This window comes from Puma concolor, chromosome A1, assembly GCF_028749965.1.
Source record: "Puma concolor isolate L17-30 chromosome A1, mPumCon1.1.hap2, whole genome shotgun sequence".
Classification (NCBI taxonomy): domain Eukaryota; kingdom Metazoa; phylum Chordata; class Mammalia; order Carnivora; family Felidae; genus Puma; species Puma concolor.
Window position 1 is genome coordinate 82,637,102 of NC_141667.1, and position 24,429 is coordinate 82,661,530.

A 24,429-nucleotide genomic window follows, 5' to 3' on the forward strand; every position below is an offset into this window, starting at 1 on the left:
GCCTAAAAACTCCTTATTACAGTTGTGACTTGACTTACAATCATGAGGAATTTATCCTAATAAAGTGTATCCAGTATGTACATACTAAATAATTGTAACTCTTAATTTTTCATACTTTCAACAGCTTTCAGGTAACTTCTGTATTCCCACTATATTTTCTAGACAGAACATACCCTGAAATGATTAAAATTCAGACAGCAAGTTCTGCTGGTAGTGATCAGGAACATGCTATCATTTATCGAAGGCCATTTTACAGAAAACTAAAGTACAGAGAGGTTAAGTAACTTGTCAAAGGTCATACACCTGGCAAGAGACAGGGCAAGGATCTAAACTGAGCAAATGTGGCAGCCAAACCTGTGCAATAGGAAAATAGGGAATGAAAAAAACCCATCTGCCAATTTATTGATCAAATTCACAAATATTTATTTAGGCCAACTGTGCAAAATGAAGCCTTCCTCCTCAAGAAGCTGAACAATCTCAGGGTGATTAGAAATGCATATGAGTAGGAAACTTCCCCTTAAGAAGCTAATAATTTAGTGCGAGAGTTAAAGTACAAGCAACATAAGTTTCAAAAATTAGGTAAGAGATAGGACTGGATGTTCTTTAAAGTACCTTCCAACTCTGGAAGTTTCTGTGAAACACTTTGTCTTGTCAGTTTTGGTTTGAAAAGTTAAAAAAGGTTCACATAAGCTAGTTACATTTATGAACCCAAACTCCAGGCTTCAAATAAGGAGAAATAAGCTCTGGCTTAGGTGTTTTAATTCTGCAACTGCAATACCAAGTTAGCAAATTTGATTCCCTTCTCATGTACAGAAGAAAACAATTTACATCATATTGTATTTGCTTGTATACTTGCTTTGAATCCACAAACTAGAAATGTTCTGTTTTAGCTACAAAGACAGAAGAAAGCCCTGTCCAAAATATATTTAAGCCATTGGTATGGACAGATGGAAATGATGCCATGCTAGGTCTACAGAATACTGATAGAGAATCTGAATTTTGATTGCTTATGTTTGATGGGATTTTCAAATTACTTTTAAAAGTAGGTCATAGGTGCCTGTCTGAATTAGAGGAAGATTCTCTAGGGATGCCTGCTATGTTTTAAGAAATCTCTCTTGGCCCACAGATGCCTTGTCCCCAGGAAGAAAAGAACCCTTACACAGGCAACAATTTCTACATTGTCTCCTATATGACCAGAATGGGGTGGAGCCACAGAATTTGATACCCCCTAGCTAACGTCAAGGGACCAATTAGTATATTCACAGTTAATTTAATGGGATCCTGACTAACATCATTAAGGGCACAGTAGGCAATAAATGATTATAAAGAACCTTGTGAAATTCCCTAGGTATCTTTTCCTGGTCTACCTCCCTTATCTAATACTATCTGTGGAGGCACAGATGACCCGGAAATGGAAATTGTGTAACTAATAATTTCTAATTGAAAGAAATCTAACAAGTCTGTGTACACTGTTCATTGCATGTTATATCTTAGTTCACACCTAGGGAATCTAAACTAGTTAGTGCTAACCTCTTTGGAACTCTGACACTCAGTCATTAAGTTTCACAACACCTACTATGCTAAGTGAAATAGTATTTTAAAAATTCAGTTGAGGGACAATACTTTTTCCTAGGGGAATTTTGCAACTTCTTGAGAGATGACTCAGAGTACCAAATGGAGTGAGGTTGTTGTTAAAATGCAGATTCTTGACCACTCCCCAGACCTACTAAATCAAACCTTTGAGGGCTAGAGCCCAGGGACCTTAAGTTTTAACAAGTTCCCCAGGGGATTCTTTAGTACACTAAAGTTTGATAACTTCTGCCCTAGGGTATCACCGATCCAAAGCTAAAAATCACTTGTTACTACCAAATGTTATAAAATGTTCTACTTCTAGCATAACTTTGACTGGCTATAGAAAACCAGTACTTGTTAGTACTAGAAAAATTCCAGCCACAATTTGACTTTTCATATTTAGGTGCATGATTCAGCATATAGTATAGATGCAATACAGCACTGCTACAGAAATCTGAGCACCCTGTACAAGGCTGCAGTAACAGGCTCTCTTTCCCACTCCCTGCACACAACTGGTACCAGAATTGTTACCTCCCCAAATTAATCACTGTCTTTCTCTTTCATTATCATCTTCTCTCATATTCCCAAAAGTGAGGATAATGTTAATTTTAGGTAACTCATAAAAGCTAGTGCACTTTTCCCTTATCAGTATTTTGCCATTTATTTTTCTTTTATTGTTCTTTTCAGTGTATTTACTGATCAACTAGCACAAAAACTTGTCCCTATGGTTGCAAATTTCTTCAACCTCCTAACAAATATTCTGCTTTTAAATAATATTCTTAAGTTCATTTTAAGATGAAGTTCTTAAGAACTGACAAAATGACCCCCCAAAAATGTGAAGGCATGAAATTGGCTTCAGCATTCCAAGAGAAAAGCCATGTCCTCATGGTATGTGAGGTTATCCCTTAGGCACCTGAGAATTCTTTCACCAAATCCAAAATGTAACAAGACCTTGGGCAGAGAATTTTTTGCCTTTTGGAGAATATCAGAAGTCTAAAAGCTTATGTAACTACTAAAGAATTGGTAATGCAAGAACTTTTTTACAGAAGTTTCCATGCCTGTTTGTTTTTCAGGAAGAACTAACAGCTGGTTCAAACACTTGATGAAAACATTTATCTATCTAACTGAGCTCATACATACTCTGGAAACTGGAAGGTACCTGTTAAAAAATAAAAAGTTCAATTGCTGAGCCACCAGAAATCAAACCTCTTTCATAAAATTCTCTCAATCAGACATCATTCAGCCTGGCTCTATTAATGTCACTTCTCAAAAGGCAGAAATCTTAAATGGGATGAATCATGACAGCTGGTTTCTACCAACCGCCACTCCACCAGACAGGAAGCTGGCTGTCAATGGGGGTTAGGGTGTCCAGGCAGCTCAGGCTGGGTGGTGGGTTTGTAAGAGGAGGGGAAGCCCATCAGGGGAACTTCTGTAGATGAGCAGCATAGAAAATGGTTCTTTTTAAAAATTTTGCAGTTTGATGGTGATGCAGAGAATGCTATAATTGAATACCATAGTTCACAGCTTTTTCTCTATCTAGGAAAGGGATATAAGAAGTATGACCACAGCCCACGCTGAATTTATAATGAATATGTAAACTGAATGAAGATAGTAGGAATAATCTATTTGTTTGGAAGAAAATTGAAAAGGAATTTGACTAGTGTGCTGCAGAGAACTTGTTTCTTTCTGCCAGAGATGGTTGAAAGCTAATTCTACTATAAAGCTATGATAAGGACATTGTGTGGTATTTAGCAAAAGGATAGACACATAGATCAATAAAGAATAGAGAGTCCAGAAATACAACCATATCATAAATACTATGATCAATTAATTTTGACATAGATGCAAAGGCAGTTCAATAGAGAAAAGATCATCTACTTTGTACAAATCTATACGCAAAAAAAAAAAAAAGGACCTATACATATACCTCACATCTTACACAAAGATTAACTCAAAATGGGCTACAGACTTCAGTGTAAATGTAAAACTATAACACATTAGGGAAAATAGATGCAAAAAATTTTGTGACTTTTAGCTAGGCAGAGTTCTTAGATATAACACCAAAAGCACTATCCATAAAAAACTTATAAACTGGACTTCATCAAAATTAAAAAAAAAAAAATTGCCCTATAAAGACACATTTTGCTTTGCATAAGACACTTTTTTTTTTAAGTTTATTTATTTTGAGAGAGAAAATGCTTATACATGAGCGGGGAAGGGGCAAAGAGGGAGGGAAAGAGAATCCCAAACAGGCTTCATGCTGTCAGTGCAGAGCCCTACACAGGGCTCAAACTCACAAACTGTGAGATCATGACCTGAGCAGAAATCCAGAGTCAGATGCTTAACTGACTGAGCCACCCAGGTCCCCCTGCTTAAGACGCTTTAAAAGAATTTAAAATATGCCACAGACTGGAGCAAAACATTTGCAAATCACCTGTCTGCCAAAGAACTTATATCCAGATTATATAAAGAATCTTCAGACCTCAACAATATGAAAACAAACAACCCAATTTTAAAAATGGACTAAATATTTGAAAAGACAATTCAGCAAAGAAGATATGAGGATGGTAAATAAGCACATGAAAAGATGCGCTACATCATTAGTCATTAGGGGAATTCAAGTTAAACCACGACGTTATACTAATATGGACCCTGTAGAATGACTAAAATTAAAACCAAAAGACTAACAATACCAAGTGCTGGTTAGTATGCAGAGAAACCTGAACTCAAATGCAAAACAGTACTGCCACTTTGAAAACAGTTTGGCAGTTTCTTAAAAGGTAAATATACACTTACTATATGCAGTTAATTCCACTCTTAGGTATTTGCCCAAGAGAAGTAAGACTTATGTTGACATAAAAATCATTTGTGAATGTTTATAGTGGCTCTATTCCAAATCACCAAAAACTGAATACGATGCAAATAAATGTTCTTCAACTAGTGGCTAAAAACTGTGGAACATGCATACAATGAAATACTGATCAGTAAATAAAAAGGAACAAACTACAGATACATGCAACAACATGGATAAATCTCAAATGTATTATGCTAAGTGCAAAAAGTTACACTGAAACGGCTATATCTGTATGAGTCCATTCATACAACATTCTAGAGAAGCAAAACCATAGGGATAGAGAACACATCAGTGGTTGTCACAAGAGTCAAGAAGAAAAGTCTGACTACAAAGGAACAGCACGAGGGAGTTTTCTGGGGGTGACAGAACTGCCCTGCTTGTCAAATGTATACAAAAAAGTAAATTTTACCATATGTAAATTAAAAATAAATTTTAAAGAGTTTATTCTGAACTAACACTTGAATACTTTACAGTAAACTTTCAGAGATATCTGTCATTGCAAACCAAAAAAAAAAAAAAAAAAAAAACCCTCAAATTTTCTATTTTTTTTTTTAATTTTTTTTTTCAACATTTATTTATTTTTTGGGACAGAGAGAGACAGAGCATGAACGGGGGAGGGGCAGAGAGAGAGGGAGACACAGAATCGGAAACAGGCTCCAGGCTCTGAGCCATCAGCCCAGAGCCTGACGCGGGCTCGAACTCATGGACCGCGAGATCGTGACCTGGCTGAAGTCGGACGCTTAACCGACTGCGCCACCCAGGCGCCCCTCAAATTTTCTATTTTTAAAGTAAGTTTACAATGGCATGTTTCTTTTTTGGCAAATATTAAAAAAATAACATCTATCTGTTAAAACCTATATGTGTTTTTTTGTTGTTGTTAATTTTTTTTTTAACGTTTATTTATTTTTGAGACAGAGAGAGACAGAGCATGAACGGGGGAGGGGCAGAGAAAGAGGGAGACACAGAATGGAAGCAGACTCCAGGCTCTGAGCCATCAGCCCAGAGCCCAACGCGGGGCTCGAACTCACAGAACGCGAGATGGTGACCTGAGCTGAAGTCGGACGCTTAACCGACTGAGCCACCCAGGCACCCCAAAACCTATATGTTTAGACTGAGTATATAAAACAAAAAAGGTTAATTTTTTTAATTTTTTTAATATTTATTTATTTATTTTTGAGAGAGAGAGAGACAGAGAGAGACAGAGAGAGAGAGAGACAGAGCACGAGCAGGGGAGGAACAGAGAAAGAGGGAGACAGAGAATCAGAAACAGGCTCCAGGCTCCAAGCTGTCAGCACAGAGCCCAACGCGGGGCTCGAACTCACAAACTGAGATCATGACCTGAGCCGAAGACGGATGCTCAACTGACTGAGCCACCCAGGCGCACCCAAAAAAGGTTAATTTTTAAATCACAAAATAAAAACTTTTTTTTAAAGGTTCAGGACCCTCAAAATGAAGCAAAGATACTGACCAAGTGAAAATTACATAGGACAGACCTCTTCTTCCATGTACAATTTGTCAACATTTAACAAAGTTACATCATGCTGCTTAGCTTTCTATACTATTGAAGTTTGATACAATCCACTGACTGTAGTACCAGTATTTTCACCAGGAGTCAGAGTTATAACAAATCATTAACATTCTGGACAGTTGTTGTTTTTAAGAAATGTGAATATCCCTGTTAGAGGCTAAAACTCTTTGGCAGGTAAATCATATCATACCTTATACCTTTTACATTTTTTAATGTTGGCTCAATTGAGAAATCCTGAAGATAAATCACAATTCAAATACCCAGCATATTTAAATCACCTAAATCATTTTACACATGAGAGAAGTGATTTATTCAAGATAAAGGTTAGAAGGACAGAATCAAAAACAGAGGGCAACTTATCTTATTAATTCTAATGGCCTTGCTTTCAAGATCACAAACACAAAACAAAAACATTTCTGTTAATAAGTTATCATTAAAATAATTTGCTCCGACAACTTAAAGGGGGCATTATCACTTTAAGTACAATGTACACCCAGCGAAATTTATTCAGTAAGTATGCGGCTACTACCAACAGCAATGACCTCTTACTAAATTCTTTTTGCAAATTATCACTTCAGCTTCACACTGTCATTATTCGACTGATAGTACTCTGTTTCACCTTCCAAATGATATATACAGCCACCTCTGATCATTGGTCACCCTGCTTATTCTCTCCCCAATCATCTCATGTTCCCTGTACATTTCAGACCAATGTGCCTTCAGGCTACCCCATTACTGCCTACAACACTTACTTTCTGTCATAATATATCTAATGGATAAAGTGTCCAAGGTCAACACATTCCCATGGGTGTACCCTAAATAAGCACAATGCCTGAGAAGCACCTGTTAATTTCCTACCCTCTTTTTTTTCCCACTCCAAAATACATTTGAATGTAAATGACTGAGAATGATGGTACTACTGGGAAATCTTGGAAATATATACAGGGATACATACATATCGTAGGTATTAAATACTCCTGTCAGTAACAGTGGCCCACCATAGCCATGGTTCTCAATGTGAAAGAGGTGTACAGCCCTTATAGTAGGTGTAGTTTGGGTACACTCCCCTGTTCTTTTTCTTCTCCTCCTCTTTCCTCAAAACTTCCCTCAGAAGACTTGTCCAATTCTATGACTCTTACTATTATTTCAGTGGGATTGACTCCGAGGCCTAAGGCCCACAATTCCAAATGTCTGAACATTTTCACTCATATATTGTACCACCACCTCTAACCTAAATCAGCTCCCCCTTCTGATTTCCTTATTTCTTTTCAAATCAATACTATCTTCTAGCAAACAAACTTGAAGCTACTACTTATTTTTGGTTCCTCATGCTCACTCACCTCTCATGCCCAAATAAAGCTGTCAAATCAGTCAACTCTGCCTTCAGAAAGTCTTTCATATCCTTCTTCTCGTCTCTGTTCCCATTATCAATATCCTAGCATAGGCCTCATTACCTTTTGCCTTTCTAATTTAGCTTCCTTTTTCCAGTATTCCCCCATTCCAATTCATTAATCATACTGCTATCATCTGGATAGTCCTAACCTATGGATTAGAGTATATCACTATCTGGTCAGAAGATGCCAATGGTTCTGCATTGCTCACAGATAAAAGTCCATAGTACTTAATTCAATAATGAAAACTCTCTTCACAATCTGTCATCAACACATCTTTCTATCTGCATCTGTCACAACGGCTTTCATATGCCCTGTATATCAGTTAAACCAGATTACAGTCTTTCACCAAAACACCTTGTGATAGCAAACCAGTATTCTTAAGATCCCTAAATTCGGAATGTTTCAGGGGCACCTTGGTGGCTCAGTTGGCTAAGCATCTGACTTCAGCTCCGGTCATGATCTCACGGTTTGTCAGTTCGAGCCCCACAATGGGCTCTGTGCTGACAGCCCAGAGCCTGGAACTTGCTTCAGATTCTGTGTCTCCCTCTCTCTCTGTCCCTTCCCTGCTCACACTCTGTCTCTGTCTCTCAACAATAAATAAATGTTAAAAAAAAAAAATTAAAAAGAAAACAGAAGCCAGTATCTTTAAAAAAAATAAAAAGAAAAAAAAAAAGGAATGTTTCAATAATCTTATTATCACAACTACAAATCTCTGATGTTCCAAAGCTAACTTTTCCATGAAGCTTTTCCCAACACCCAACACCAACACCTAAGCTGAATATGTTCTAGCAATCCAGAACTTCCTATACCACTGAATTAGTGCCTTTATGGTACTTCTCATCTAATAACACTCATCTTCATACTTTGCCCTGCTTTGTTTCTAATTTTGTAAATATTTTATCCTGTAAGGGTCATGTTGACTCTTAAATTTCCAAAATCCAAAGCAATGGCAAAAGCTCCCAAAATAGTAGGCCATAACAGATCAAAAGATCAAAGATGATAAATATGATACTTGATTAAAAACAAAATGGAATCAAGGCAGCCTGCAATTCTAATTCTTTAAGTAGAAACAAAAAGCCTTCTGAATTTATATGTGTGATATGTTTATTCTGTGCTTTTCACCATAACATGTTCTAGAAACCAGGTCATAAAGTATCATTTTCCCATGGGAACAGTGATATTATTGGGGATTGTGCTTTTCAACAAAGACTCATTATCAAATAAATCATAGATAGGAGCAACATTCAATAAAAACAAAGATATAACAACTGTAAGCCTTTATAATTTAAAATTATAATATGAGCATTTTCAAATGGGTGTCCACATACTATGCATATTTATTATACTGAGGTTCTAATATATCACAAATTATGCTGAACAAAAAAATAGAATTAGTTTTCATAAATCTCAGTAAAGTCAATATGCTAATTATAATGAACCTAAGATGAATTGATCACTTTATTTGCCATCTTACTATTTAATATGATATTTGAAGTTTGTGTGTGGGGGCGGGTAGGTGACTCAAATGACTAGTTTTACTTTCTTTTTTTTTTTTTAATATATGAAATTTATTGTCAAATTGGTTTCCATACAACACCCAGTGCTCATCCCAAAAGATGCCCTCTTCAACTTAGTTTTACTTTCAAGACCAACAACAAAACCCAACAGTGTCTCTGAGTCTCAGGTACCTCAAAGGTAAAATGAATATATAAAACAATGGCTACCTCACAAAATAGGGAGAGAATTCAAAAACACAATGGAACTTTGTTGTTTTTAAGCTGTAAAGTTCCATCAAGAATAAGCTATTATAGAAGGGCCTGACTGGCTCAGTTGGTGGAGCATATGACTCTTGATGTCAGGGTTGTGAGTTTGAGTTTTGGGTGTAGACATTACTTAAAATCAAACTCTTAAAAAAATAAGCTATTATTAATTATCAATATTGTTCTTCATGTTGATGGCATCTGGCTCATTATTAGCATGTTTAAAAGTGAAAAGGTGAAGAGGTGTTTTGTCTCCTCTGGTCTTCCTACTTCCTCAGTTTATTCAGATATACATTTGTGTTCCTTTTTAGTACAAAACAACATGGAAACAATAAGAATTGTGAGGTCACTCTATCACCCTTCCCCTTTTCAGAACTTATTTGACACCTTTCAGGGCATCTTGAATTGCATTGAAAAGCCATAAAAACAACTCTTATGTGCAAGAAAGGGACACTTCGGTCACTATAGTGTGCAATTCTATGGACAGGACATGTTTCTCAATCAGTATGGGAGGGGAGAACTTTCCTCGTGTGCAGGAGAATTAACTCTGAGTCTTTTGCTTCCAAAGAACATACAACTTCCTTGAGACTGCTTTTCAAGTAGGAGAAGGCAAGCAACAAAGAGGGAAAGCAGGCCAAAGAAGTATTAGGTGAATACAGATCATCGCCCTCTCAGAGTTCTGTCTTTGGTATATCTGGAAGATTGAGTGACAGCTCTGCCCACCTGGCCTTCTCTACTCAGCTCCACCAAGAAGAAGGGATCTGAACTGGAGGGGAAGATAAAAGTGTGGTGAGGGGTACTTTCGTCACTCCCACATCACAACTTTTGAGAAGAACCCTACCGTCCTAAGAGAAGGAAAAGACTTTAGAGACTAAGAGAGTGTAGAGGTAGAAGTCTAGAGTTTAAATAGCTCCCCCCAGGATGAGGAAGGGCAAAGGCTGCCAATTCCAGGAAGACTACACCCCAAGTCCCCTTTCAGCTCCTCTAGAAAGACCACACCTGGAGAAGGTTAGACTTGGTCCCCCAAAGTTGCCAGTCTCAGCAAGGTTCCCAGATGCGCATACCTTCCAGAAAATCAAATGGACCATCATCATATATATTTTGTGTCAAGCAGCAGTTAGAGTTTCAGTCTCCCTTTCTATAATTTCCATCAGTGCCACCATCAACCCAACTGCCAAACAAATACATAATCTAAGTAAAACCAGTATGTTTGCTACATAAGCCCAGTTTCAATTCAGGTCATCTAGTTCCTTCCATCTAGATCACACCCAATAAACCCTTCCTGAAGGGAAATTTTTGAGCTTCTCATGAATTATGTCAGCAGTGATAGACATAGACCAGATAGTCTTCCCCATATATTCTGGGACCTTTGTAACACCTGTGGATTTATTGTTCTACCACACAGTGAGATGGGGGGTGGGGGGTGGGGGGCTTAGAGCCAGATTTAGCAATGGTGATGATGATGATAAGCAACACAATGTGACATTTCTTACACTTAAAGGGAGTGGAGTAGAAAATAATCACATGTGATATAATAATTGTTTAGCTTAAAATCTGTGTTTAGGCAACAAATATTTATGTCTGTCCTGTAGGTATTTCACTTTCTCCATGAATATTTAGTGAATTTCTTTTAAAACCATAGAGCTCCTACTTCACTTGTGTCTAAGGATAGGAAGACACTTTTTGCACAGAATTAGGGAAGTCCTTGAAAGGAGAGCAGTGTAATGGTAAAAGGTCAAACATAATGGGGACATGAGGCATCAAGGAGAGAGAATTCCAAGGGGAAGAAGTTCCACCTGGAAATTCTTCTTCCAGAGAGCTCCTCTGCTGTAATTCTATAAAGTTATGTGTTCTCTTTTCCTAACAGGAGCCCATGCATTATATTAAGAAATTAGTAGGAATTGTTTTATAGGTACCTTAAAGAAACACTCACAAAACTACCAAGACAGGTATAAGAAAGAATGGCCTTGTGCACTGGAAATCATTAAAGCAAAGGTTGAAAACCAGAAAGCTGTGGGTTACCTGAGGCCCAAAGAGTTTTTTTAAATATTCACAAAATGTTTATGGAAAATTTCAGGTAGGTGCCAACAAGTAGAAATCAGAAAGCTCACATAAAAATCTGAGATTTTCAAGTTTTCTTTAAAAACTGGACAACACTGGGCCCCTTCATGTTCACCCTACAAAAATCAGCTGGACTAGGAAACTGCTAAACTCTTTCAACACCCCTAGCTCACCACAGTCCAGCACCTTCAGTCCCTGTGGCACTGTCTGGTCCACTTCATTTATCTTGTGAACCTAATAACACCTGAAGGCATCTGAACTGGTGATCTCAGCTCCAATAGAGAAGTAAGAAATGGTCATTAAATACATGGCGATCAGGAAAGAGGCATGGCCTGGCATTTCAAGACGAGCAAAGACTTTGATGTTCACAGTCCTATTTTCATTTTGAAAAAAAAAATTTTTTTTAATGTTTATCTTTGAGATAGAAAGTGACAGAGTGTGAGCAGGCAAGAGGTAGAGAGAGAGGGAGACACAGAATCCGAAGCAGGCTCCAGGCTCCAGGCTTTGAGCTGTCAGCACAGAACCCAACGAGGGGCTCAAACTCATGAATTGCAAGATCATGACCTGAGCCAAAGTCAGAAACTTAACCGACTGAGCCACCCAGGCACCCTGAACTTTTTCCATTTTGTATGCTAAATATAACAAATGAAGCAGGCCTTATATCAGTTTACTTCTTTTTGCCTTTTCTTTGCACTAAATTATCATATAATATTTATTTCTTCTCAGTTATTAATTCCAAAGAGGTACGTAGTGTATTTTTTTTTTTAATGTTTATTTATTTTTGACAGAGAGAGAGAGACAGACCATGAGCAGGGGAGGGGCAGAGAGAGAGGGAGACACAGAATCAGCAGGCTTCAGGCTCTGAGCTGTCAGCACAGAGCCTGATGCGGGGCTCGAACTCACAGACCGTGAGATCATGACCTGAGCAGAAGTCGGAGGCTCAACCGATTGAGCCACCCAGGTGCCCCAAAGAGCTACTTAGTGTATATAGTGACTAGAAAAGCCAATTCAGACCTACCTCTCCAGGTTTTAATAGGGTGCTTTTTAATAAACAAAATCTCAGTTTCCTCACTCATAATATGAATGTGTTCAACTAGAATTACCATTAAGATAATTTTTAGTTGGCCTCTCCCCATCTATACCAGGTCTTCTTATCTAGAATCTACTCAGCCCTATAGAGGGATTCAAGTTCCACTGACTCCAGACTTCTTTGAATTTTTGAGCTGATCACCACCACCACCACCCAAATTAGCATTTACTAATTCTCAATTGCTTTGCTTTGAGTGCATTGGTCCATTTGCCAGATTTAGAGACAAAATTCCTTTAAATAAAAGACTATGCAGTTCAATTTTTAAATCCTCGACAGCATTTTACACTTAATTGGCCTTCAATAATTATTTGCTAATTATTTACTCTGAATGATACAGAAAATATCTATAAACTGGAAAACTTCCCAAAGAGCAACTTTTATCAGAGTCCCCCCTCCCCCAAACCAATTACCCTTATCAGCTTGCCCATCTGATTCAGGTAAGCATAATGGTACTACACAATGAAGAGACACAGTACTAGATTACTGTATTACTTTGTACATGGTTATCGCTTCCTTCCTTATTTGAAAAGCTCAAAAGGGGAAAAATATAAACAAACAATAATTCACTAATAATAAGTGATAACATATTCCTAATATCTTAATAATATTACACAGTGAAATATTATGTTACCTACTAAATCGGGTATGAGAAAAATATTCCTACTGCAACAGAGAAAAAAAAATCAGTTACTGGTAAGGTGCTGCAGGTCAGACATTTGAAAACTACAGTGAAAATCACCCTTGATCTTCCACCACCTTCTGTGTGTCATCAGAAGTTCTGAGTAACAAGAGGCCAAGATGACATGTGGGCAGGGATTTACCCACTTTCACCAGGAAAGTATTGAGACACAGGTTCTCCTTGTTCTGGTCAAATCTCTCCCCCTCATTCCCCACCCCCCCCCCCAGATAATTAAGGTTTTAGATTTAGATATGTGGTCAGTCCTTCCCTATTAAAGTAAACATAAGAAAAGAATAATTCAAATACGAAATTATTTTCAGTGATTGCCTTAATTTCTCTATTCAATGAATTTAAGATAATTTACACTTTAGTAAACTGAATTAATAAATGTTAATCATGTCTTAACAGCTAGCAAATTCTAGTGGGTTGAAATTAAGTCAATTTTAAAAATGCTCTCCTGTGATGTAACCAACAGTTAATACAGATGTTTCCACTTAACCTATACTCTGTGGAAGGAGAATTAGTTCTGTAATTCATTTTACATACATTCAATTCTTGAAGGTCTGAATCAAAAGGCAATGTACCTTTAGGCTGGGGAAGGGATTAATTCAGGTGGGGGGTGGGGGGGATGGGGGATGAATCATGAAAAACTCCCACTTGGATCTTTCGGGAAAATCACAGCCCTATCCAATTTAAAAGGGTGGAAAAACTGTTTAACTGCCTATCAATTTTTCTGGGGAATCCCTATAAAACACAATAAGGTTTTACAATCTGATGGAAACAACAACCGTTATCAATTTTTTTAAAGTAAATTTTTTACACTGCCTTTTAACGGTTTGAATTCTTTCAATGGTTTGTTTTCATCTGGTGTTTCACATCACCCTGTTAATTCTTGCTCTCCGACAGGAAGCCTGTCAGTCTACCCAAACAGAGCCTGAAGAGGGCTCTGGATCAGGCTCTCTGCTTTAGCCACGCCTACACACGGAGCACCGCGAGGAACGGAAAAGTATGCCAGCCTCCGCACACCCTCACACCACCAGCTCCTCTACTTAACCTCCAATTGCTTAAGCCCTAGCTAGGTTTTCCCACATCCCTGTGGAATAAAATGGGCAAAGTTCAAACAAAGCCGAAAAATGACAGCTGTAGATGTATCTTTTAATTTAGGTCAAGCCCAGGTCTAATTTAAATGGTCCTTTGAAAGGAGATACTCCAAATTCCATAAAAAGGCACAACCCTGTCCCTATGGCGACTTCCAGAGATACGGTATATGTTCCTCTGGGATAAGAACCCGGCATAAACTGGGAAAGAACTAGAAGTTCAATTTTCTATAGTATTGTGCCCACCACACCAAAGACACTTAAGTCTTTAGGCATGGTGTTGTAATTAAGGTGCTACATATATTCTAGCACAACTCCTAAAGCCTAGGGTCGATTCACTAATTTCAAGGTTAGGGTGAAATGAAGAAGGGCGGTCTCCTCAATTCCATCTGCTCAACGGCACTAAACTGAGTTTTCAGAAGATGCTTTCCAGTGACCCCGCCTACTTTGTTCTCCCTCACAGGCACACACCCAGCTCCACAAGTTTCCGCAACCGTCGGGGGACGAAGTCCTTACTTGGCCACACATTTGGGGTGGGGGTCTTCCTCTTCAAGGACCACTCGGGGAGGAAGAGATTCCCCTACTCCCCCGACTCTCCACTACCACCTCCTAAGGGGCGGGGCTCCGACTCTAGGTTACCAGGCCAGGCAAAGTGAATACCCAATTAACAAGGGATCCCCGAAGGCAGCCTGACCAATAGCGGCCGGCGAGCCAAGAGGTCCAAATGTGACGTCACATGTGATTAAATTGGCGCGTCACCTTGACGTCAGCCGCTCACCTCGGACGTCCCGTCCCGGGAGCAAAACTCCAGCGACTTTGGGCCCCGCCCCCGTGAGAGTGGAGGACGGCCAATGAAGGCGGTTCTGTGAGGAAACAAGGCCAATGAGACGAGCCCGGGGCGGGGCGCGGGCCGGAGGGTGGGGCGGGTGGCGGCGGTGGCAGCCGGAGGTCTGGCTGCGCTCAGTATATGACAGTACGTCAGCAGCGGGATGGCCGTAGCTGTGGCGGCGGCTGCAGAAGCCCTAGCAGCCGCGGCCGCAGTGGAGGCTAGAGCCCGAGCGGCGTCGGCGTCCGCACCCCTGGGAGTTTAAGATGGCGGCAGGGGGGGCGGCGGGCCTGCGGGAGGAGCAGCGTTATGGGCTGTCGTGCGGACGGCTGGGACAAGACAACATCACCGTACTGCATGTGAAGCTCACCGAGACCGCGATCCGGGCGCTCGAGACCTACCAGAGCCACAAGGTGAGCGGGTCGGCCGGCCAACCGGCAGGGCTGAGGAAGCGAGAGGGCGCCCGTCGCCTCCCGGTGGCGCCACCCTGGGCTCCGAGCAACCGGCGCGGGGCCGCGGAGCAGTGGCTAGCCTCAGCTGCCGTCAGCGTCCGCGGCGGCAGGCTGGGCAGGGCCGGGTAGGGTCGCTGACGCCGCCGTCCCGGGTCGGCCGAGAGCCGGAGCGTTGGGAGACGGGCAGGCAGGCGGCCCCTGGCGGCAGGGCCGAGGCAGCCGCAGCCTCGGCTCGGCTGCGCGGCTGCTGCGGGACTTTCCGACGGCGCCCGCGGGTTTCCTGGCGTTTTCTGTCCCATTGAGGAAGGGAAGCACCAAAGAGACAAGGGAGATGACTACGCTGTCTGTGGCGGGGGAGGGGGAGCGGGTGCGGCGTACCAGTAACGAACTCCGAAGTGCGGAGGGCTTAAGCCGTCAGCGTTTGGGTGTTAACACAAAAACACCGCGGATCCGCAGAGACTCGGACACAGCAGCTCCGCATATGGAGATGGGACACACCTTGTACTCGCAAGGACTTGAGGACACAAACACACCCTGAGGGAGGGGGCACACCACGTAGTCCCAAAGGACGGGACACGACACCCCGCCTACGGGGGGTAAAGGGAAGTCACACCTTGCACTCCCAGGAACTCGGGGACACGGGCGCTTCACCTTCCCAAAGAGGGACCAACGCCGTGTACGAGGGAGCCACACACACACAGCGCTCACCCAGGAACAAGACAAAGGTTCGCGGAGGCTTTTCGTACCCAAAAGACACGCTGGTGTCGGGTTGACTCCCGGCGATAGGAAAGTGGATCGAGGGTGAGGGTGGGGGAAAGGTACATTGTACCCTGGGCAGAGACCCCTGTCTCGCTCCCCACACCGCGTTGGGTAGAGATACCCGTTTACACACGGAACTCGAGTACAGCTAAGGTTCACGTAGACGCACACACACCGCAATTGGGGAGAAACGCGTTTTCTTGTTAGGGCGGAGGGGGAAAAGTGGGAGAGAGACACGGAATAGACGTGCCACAACCCAGGGTGCATAGGGAAGCCGTTTATGGGCATGCAGTACTGTGTGTGGAAGTATAAAAGGAAGGATATACGATATGAGAGATGGATAACATTTAGTCTGAGGGGAGGGACAACCGGAGGGAAATGTAACCCACAGGGCATACTGACAAATAGCCCACTTCATACCAAGGAAACCTGCTTCAGTTAACTGAAACAGGCACAGAGGGCCAGAGGGACACCCGGACGCATATAGTTATTCAGATAAAAGTGGAGAACAGAATTAACATCTGTTGAGCTCCCACTAAATACATAGAAGGAATACACAGAAGGAATTTGGAAAGCAGAGCTTTTGGAAGCAGAACTGCAAGGGAGGTGTGAACCCTGTGGTTCAGTGGGAGCTTGTGAAGCTGGGCAAGGGGACACTCATCTTCAGAGAAGCCCCCTACACATGGGTGCATGCAGGGGGAAGCACACAGTTGTGAACAGCTTGGGAAGTACATGAACTCTTGGTAGTATAGGTGTGAACAGTAGAGACTCACAGAGGAGAGCTTGCTCAGGAAGGCACTGACAGAACTGAGTGGTTACATGGATGTACACTTCAGGGCCCATGTGTTATCCACCAGAGAAGTGTACAGTGAAAAACACTCAGACTGAGGAGGGGAGGGAAGGGTGCATGTAGGAGGCGGGGGGGTGGGGGGGGGGTGGGGGGGTACCTTTCTACACACTGTGAAATCCTAGGGAAAAAGAGTCTCATTTGTGGCTGGGAAGATAGTTGCAGCCCGTAATAGGAATGCAAGGAGATATAAGAAATACAAAACTGCATATGTCAATAACTGCTTCCAGACTGGTATACCTGTAAGGAAAGACCACCAACTAGCATGGAGTAGGAGGCCCATATGGGGGGAAGCCAGATAGGCAAGCAGAGGGACAGAGGCAGACAATGGAGAGAAACTCAGCCCTGAAAGATGGAGAGATAAGCTTGCCAGTTCCAAAGGGAGGGCGTGGGAAGGAACGGCACAGGCAAGAAGGTAGGTCAGGGGTGTAAAGAGAAAAACACATAGGCTGAAGAGGAAGAAGCCAGCAGGAGAAGGCCAACTTCCAGTCAAAAAAAAAGACTGACACATAGAGGGTAGGGAGATTCATCTATGAGGACAGTAGGCCACCATCCACCTTGGGGGAACAATAAGGAAATTGTACAGTTGATTACAGCAAGATTGACAGACTCTGTACACTTGGTAGGGAAGAGATGGATGAGGAGAGCGACACTGGGAAAGGATGGTGCTCAGCAATGTGAGGTGCCAGAGGCTTCCAGTGTTCAATGATCTGCATGACTGCTGGGTCCCAGGAAGGGAGTGTTTTTTCTACCTTCATTTCTGCCTCGTACACCTTAGTGTTTACATGCATGGGATTAAGGTTGGAGTCCTTTGACTCCAGAAACCCTCACATTTATATACCAGTGTCTTCCAAGAAACAGGAAATCAAAAATTCTCTCGGGACCCACCACTTAGTTCTTGATTTTTTTTTTCTTGTTACTTTTTATAGTCAAAGGTATGGAAGTCAATTACTTTTTCTGCTGCTAACTACTTCAATTGCCATTTACTATTGCTCTCTTTTTTCCATCTCTGTGCATGCAGATTAATGGGTCTGATCAATATTTACAGGAGCAGAGATGGGAGACGGAGAACACTTTTTCAAGTCCTTCCGCCTTTCTGAGGTTAGAGCCAGGCAGATTGAGTTAGTCCTGGTAATCCTTTTCTCCTGAAGGGCTGGTGGTGGAAGCAGTGGCATGCAAGGAGAGGGGGAAGAAATAAACTGACTTGGCCTTTGCAATTGGACACTGCCTTGTTTCTGACTTAACCAGCTTAACCAGTGAGTCCGAGGCCTCACTGTCATTTCAGCTACAAATACTTTGTAAGGGGCTTGGAAAAGCAGGAATCGGGGTAAGAATGTTAATCCCAGGTAGTTGAAAAGTGGGAAGAGACTGAAGATAAAGAAATGAGGGACCCTTCAGGTGACTACACTGTTGGTACTTACTGGAGGATCCTCTGGTGTGTTCAGCCAGGTCTCCTACAAATGTGTTCTCATGACCTTCCTCCACGCTAGGCCAGACCAGGGCTCCCCCATCAGGGAGTTGCTGGCAGTAGGCATCTAGCTGGACTTTTATCTAACAGTAGGAGGATAAATTACTTGGTCTTTATACCTTACATCCATATCAGAAGTGGGGCTCATGACTCGAAATTGTAGCAGCTGTTTCGAAATATGTTGACACTTGTTGGCTAAGTGGGAAGTTGTTTCTGGTGATCAAGCCAATTTCTTCTGGGGGGAAAATTGCTTTCATTTTCATATAAAACTGTGCCCACCATTTTTGTGCTCAGATAGGAGGATGCTCAGTGCTTGACAAGTGGCCTCCAAGTGGCTTTGGCCTGTGCAAGGTTATGACTATTAGTCCTCCTCTTCTAATGACTTTCCAAGAGCCAGAAATTTCAACAATTTCCTAAATTAAGCATCAGAAAGTTATTTTTATCCAAATTATTTTGCACACTAGATTTACTCTTATAAATTAAACCACTTGACCTAAGACTTCAGAGAAGTAAATTCATGGATTTTAGTAAACTATGATTTAAGCAGAATACAGAAGTTCTTTAGATATAATTGAATTGAATAAGTATACGAAATTGTTAGGGTGCATGGAAACAATCTTCGATTGGGAATAATTCCTCACTGTTTCAAAAGACTATCAAATGTAATTGACTATCATTATTCAAGTTTTCTATTTTTAGAGAAATGAAAAATGCTAACTTGAGAATCTTTCAAAACAGGGACTGGAGTCAGGGAGAGAGACACTGAATCTAGTGATGGGAGTTTTAGTTGGAGTAAATATCTCCTAGAAGTTGTTTTCCACTAAGTGTGAAACAGTTTCAAAATGATTGTTTATTTAAAAATGTTAAAAAGAAAGAAAATTTAGGCATACTAATACAGATATCTAGGATATATTGCAAAGGTACTTTTTTTTTAACTGTAGATTGTTTTAAGTGAGAGGAAAGTTACTAAATAAAGTCACATATTACCACTTTATAATCATTCTAAATTGATGTTTCTGATTACATGGTTTGTGTAAGCACTACATATTTTAAGTGGACATATATTATTGTAATTACATATTTCTCCAAAATGTATCCTAAAACTGCATTTAGAATTAAAATCCCAAATTTTAAATATATTTTAGCTAATTCAGTAATGTGTAGCTGTCCTATGCTGACATTTATAGTAACAAAAATCTTATCAAAATATTCTTATCAGATTCTGTCATTGCTGAGCCTGTCAATTTATTTTTTAAAAATGTTTATTCAAAATTTCAAAGATGGTGGCTCAAATAATATCATCATGTTTACCTAACTATTACATAAAAAGTCTTGCATAGATGTTTTTGGGGGCAAGGGTTCTTCATGCTTTGTGCTTAAAGATAAGAAAGCAGAAGTGTTTGAGAAGGATTCTGTTAACACAGTCTCTTGTCAACTCTAATTATTGGCTTTAAAAGAATTTTCCTTCTTTGGTAAGTGTCTTCTAGGAAAATGATAGTGTTTTGAAAATGTGTACAAATACACTTACATTTAATTTTGCATGAGGAACTCAGTCTCTCTCAGTATTACCAGATATTATTATTGCCAGTCAAAGCATTAAGTCTAATTCAAATCTCCAAAGTTACTGTCCTTCACAATTGCTCCCTTCAGATCAAGCATTACTTGATCTTTTAAAATCACTAATTCTATAGGTCATGAGGTAGGTGATTTTCTCTCCTAGCCTATCTTTCTACCAGGTGAAAATTTTAGCATTTGATTCATTGTGATTTAAGGCAAAGAAAAAACTTATACCTTCTTCCTTATTCATTTTTCTTCCTGTCCTCAAACAGTTTTGAGTATGTGTGTATGTATTCAGTAATCTTCCTTATAAATATAGAAGACGCTGTTCTTAAAGCACTGCTCAAGCATCCAGAACTGCCAGCACAAACTGCCACTGCCATTGGACATGTTTATTAACTAAAACAAAGAGGTTTGCATTATCAGATTCCTCTTCTTGCACTTTTATGTGTAGCCAGATTTTAAGACGTTAATCTGGGCACCTGGGTGGCTCAGTAAATTAAGCGTCCCACTTCAGTTCAAGTCATGATCTCACAGTTTCTGAGTTTCCAGTCCCTCATTGGGCTCTGACAGCTCACAGCTTGGAGCCTGCTTTACATTCTGTGTCTGCCTCTCTCCTTGCCCCTCCCCTACTCACACTCCTGTCTCTCAAAAAAAAAAAAAAAAAAAAGAAGAAGAAGAAGAAAAAGAAAACATTAAAAAAAAAAAAGTTAAGGGCTGGGTGGCTCAGTTGGCTAAGCTTCCAACTTCTGCTCAGGTCAGGATCTCACAGTTCGTGAGTTTGAGCCGGCATCTGGCTGTGTGCTGATAGCTCAGAGACTGGAGCCTGATTTGGATTCTGTGTCTCCCTCTCTCTCTGTACTTACCCCCCACCCCACCCCCACGCGCGCACATGCGCGCTCGCTCTCTCTCAAAAAAACATTAAAAAGAAAAAAAGATTTAAAAAAAAAGTTAATCTTACTTTTAACTTAGACCCATCTTCAGGATAAACTTGATTCTAAAGTGCTTTTTATCCAGTAAAGTCAAATTTGTACCTCATGTTCCGGTGTTTAAAACATTTATTCAAATGATCAGGTACTCAGTGCAAAGAAGGGTGCTCTTCCGTGTGGAAAGCAGTAGCCAGATTGCCTAAAAGGATAGACAGGGAACTTTGGCACCAGAATTGGGAGGAGAAAGAAAGAACATATGTGAAGGATTGGAACATGTTCAAGAAAAGAGTTTAAAAGGAAAGGGGTGTAGAATTCTTGGAATGATTTACAGGAAAGCTTATGGAAGACAATCACCAGATCCAGCCTTTCCATTTGTTCCATTTACACTTCTAAAAAAACTATGAAAGCTATGCTCATAATGCTTACTAGGTAATTTGTGATTAAATCAGGAAAATTAGAATTTCAGCCTAACCAATGCTAGGTCACTTTTAACAATTTGCAGTGACCACAGAGAGGCTCAGGAGCCTGGCACTGGTGTCCAGTCAATGTATTTGCCCACTTGGGCCAAATGTATTTAGAGTATTTGAGAAGATGTTCCTAAAATGTGATGATATGGGCATTTCTGCATTTAAAATCAACTAAGTTTTAGAATAAAGAAAACAGTGTGTATATAACCCCACATTTGACTCTCTTGCTTACCTCAGATCCATACTACATTTTCCATGACTTAATGCAAAAATGTAGAAAAGCAGGTCTGGAGTACAATACAGTAAATTAGTGGCTGTATCTCCACAGCCAAGTTGAAGCTGAAAAAAAAAAAAAAGATATAACTCAGGTCAAATTTACCAAGGAGAATTGCTCTTTCTTTTGCTCCCTCCCTTCCTTCCAATTTATCTACCCATCTATAATTTCTGTCATGGCATTATGGCCCTTGAGAGCCATGTGAAACCTGTAGGAAAAACTGGTTTAAGAGCCTCCACAATACTTTGCCAGCAAAGGCCAAACTAGCATTTCCATGGTCGGCAGTTTAATATAGGACATAAAAAGAGAGAATCTTATTAATTAGGCTATATGCTCCTTAAAGATTCATGAGTCCTATTAAGCAACTTGAATTGAACTCTACAGTCAGAGCATTTGACTACCAGTTATATAGTAACCAGATTGTTAGACAAATGGCCTAAGTTTTTCTTATTGATGATCTTACATATTATTGGTCTAAAAAACATCCTCAGGTCTTAAAGGATTTTAGCAAGGCAGGGACTAGATGGGGGACCATATCTCCAGCAGAGGGAATGACACAGGCAAAGAAAGGACAGCAGTAGAAAAGCTAGGGTAGGGTGTGAGAGTCCCAAGGAATACTGTGTTCCACTTAACCCGAAGTTAATATAGGAGAGAAATATAGTTGGATTTAAGAGAGGAAAGGGAGATTGGAGCAGGTTAAATTTTATTCTGTCAACACTAACGAGACACTGAGTAGAAATCTAAAGTGTTTTGAAGGTGTGTTTTAGGATTATTCTGTCCTCAGTGTTACATGATGAATATAAAATGAATCCGGAAGGAAATAGACAAATTAGGAGGAATTATGTGGTCCAGGTGAGAGATGATTGGAGTCTAAAGTAGGATGCTGTGGGAGACATTAGAGATGAATTGAATCTATAGACTTTTAACATATTTTAAAGAAATAGGATTGAATTGAGATTTCTAGCCATCATCACCAGAGGTATTCTTAGTAGAAAAAGGAGAAATCAGAAGCAGTTGGGAGAGTGGGTTGGGCACAGGGGCCATAAATATGATGAGTACCATTTTAGTGAACATTCATTCAGTCTCTTGTTTGTTGACCAAGAGACTTAGATTTGATTAGGTGTTTTATATTTGAGAAGTATATTTGGGGGTTTGAGGCTAGACTAGAACAATGCCATATTGTTTATATGTCTCCTATAAACTCTGACATTTGGATGGAAATTTGGATGACAATGGGATTGGTGATATTCGGGAGGAAGGTGAAAGTATTAATTGGAAGAAATTTTGGTTTTGAGAAGGGATTTTTTGTTTATAATTTTGTGTTTATATTTTGTTTTCATTTCCTTTATTTAATAACCTTCTCTATTAATTGCACTTAGACAATCATCAAGCACAGATAATATGAAAATAGAATTTGATTATAAACTGAAGATCAGACCTTCTCTGGTTTCTGTCCTTAGTGATTATTGAAACATTGAGAAACTGTGTATAAAGTACCTGGATTTACTTTTCAATCATCATTTTGAAATGATTCTGAAGGCCTTGAGTCAGTGTCTTCACTTCTTCCAGATTGTCTCCATTTCTGTTTTGGTGCTTTGAAGCTCTTCTTTTTTGTTGTTGTTGTCATTGTGGAAAAACAAAACAAAAAATAATCCTTACTACATAAAGCTTTCCTTATACCTATACATTGTAATGGATTAGGTATGGGTGCTTAGTTCATGGTTCATGGAGGTAATCTTGTCTAGAGGACTTTTCCCCTCAACAGTGAGCTTATTCAAAGGTGAAACCAGGCTTAAACTTTTGATAAGATTCACTGAGATACTTCAGGATCTAGATAGGCTTATCTGGAAAGTTAAGTGTTAGCATATTTAAAAAAACTTTTTTAATGTTTATTTTTGTTTTTGAGAGAGAGAGATACAGAGTACAAGCAGGGGAGGGGCAGAGAGAGAGAGACACACAGAATCCAAAGCAGGCTCCAGGCTCTGAGCTGTCAGCACAGAGCCACACTTGGGGCTCGAACTCACAAACCATGAGATCATGACTTGAGCCAAAGTCGGAAGCTCAACCCACTGAGCCACCCAGGCACCCCCAAGTGTTAGCCTATTTTAAAATAACTTGTACTTAGTATCATTGTTTTTGGTTTCCATTATCAGAAACCATGATGTCTCAGAGAAACAGAAAATACATCCATATAGTAGAAACTTAGTTGAGTGTCTTAAGTTTGCTTTAATAAAAGATTAAGAGATAGGAGTCCGAATTATAATTACCAAATTTTTTTTATTCATTTAGCAAACACTTTAAATTTTAAGACATGTGCCAGGCACACAACTACACAGTGAGGATATAAAGCCAATTAAGTCCTTGATGGTCCTTGCCTTCAAGAAAGTGCTTGTGCTTTAGTAGAAACAGACAGACATGTGAAAAAATAACTGCAATAAAGTCTGTGTTTAAGGGGACACCTAAAGAGAGAAGGATGATGTTTAAGGATGTATCTGAAAAGCAGTGTCTGCTCCTTTACCTCCCATCACTTTGGGTTGTCTCCACCACACCTGTAAGATTACACCTGACTAGGTCCCTTGTTGCTCAGATCAGTGGACATCTCTGTTCTTCCCTTACCTGACCTCAGCAGCATTCCATCCTGTTAACCACTCCTTCCTGTTATGAAACTGATTTACCGCCCTGCCCATTCTTAGTCTCAGCTGGCCATCCCCTGTTTGACTGGTCTTTGAATGTTGGAGATCCCAGCTTCCTCCTCTTTATCTATTCATTCCCTATAGGTGACCTCATCTAGTCCTATAGATTTAAATGTCATCCA

At 40.3% G+C, this 24,429-nt stretch overlaps 1 protein-coding gene and 1 long non-coding RNA gene across 5 annotated transcripts in view; one reads left to right on the top strand and one right to left on the bottom strand.

The window, feature by feature from the left end:
* Nucleotides 1-14,743, bottom strand: part of LOC147584263 (uncharacterized) — a 170,553-nt gene extending 155,810 nt beyond the window's left edge. For 2 of the 4 annotated variants that reach the window (XR_015246540.1, XR_015246511.1), the window contains exon 1: nucleotides 14,552-14,739. This is a non-coding gene — a long non-coding RNA (uncharacterized LOC147584263). Of the gene's footprint in view, nucleotides 1-14,551 lie in introns of all 4 variants that reach the window. The other 2 variants (XR_015246604.1, XR_015246559.1) reach the window with 2 other exon arrangements.
* A 210-nt stretch (nucleotides 14,744-14,953) lies between these two features.
* The window catches only part of ELL2 (elongation factor for RNA polymerase II 2), a 73,314-nt gene continuing 63,838 nt past the window's right edge, over nucleotides 14,954-24,429 (top strand). Inside the window, exon 1 of the mRNA XM_025924379.2 lies at nucleotides 14,954-15,274. Coding sequence (XP_025780164.2) covers nucleotides 15,128-15,274 — 147 coding nt within the window. The 5' untranslated portion in view covers nucleotides 14,954-15,127. The remainder of the gene's footprint in view (nucleotides 15,275-24,429) is intronic.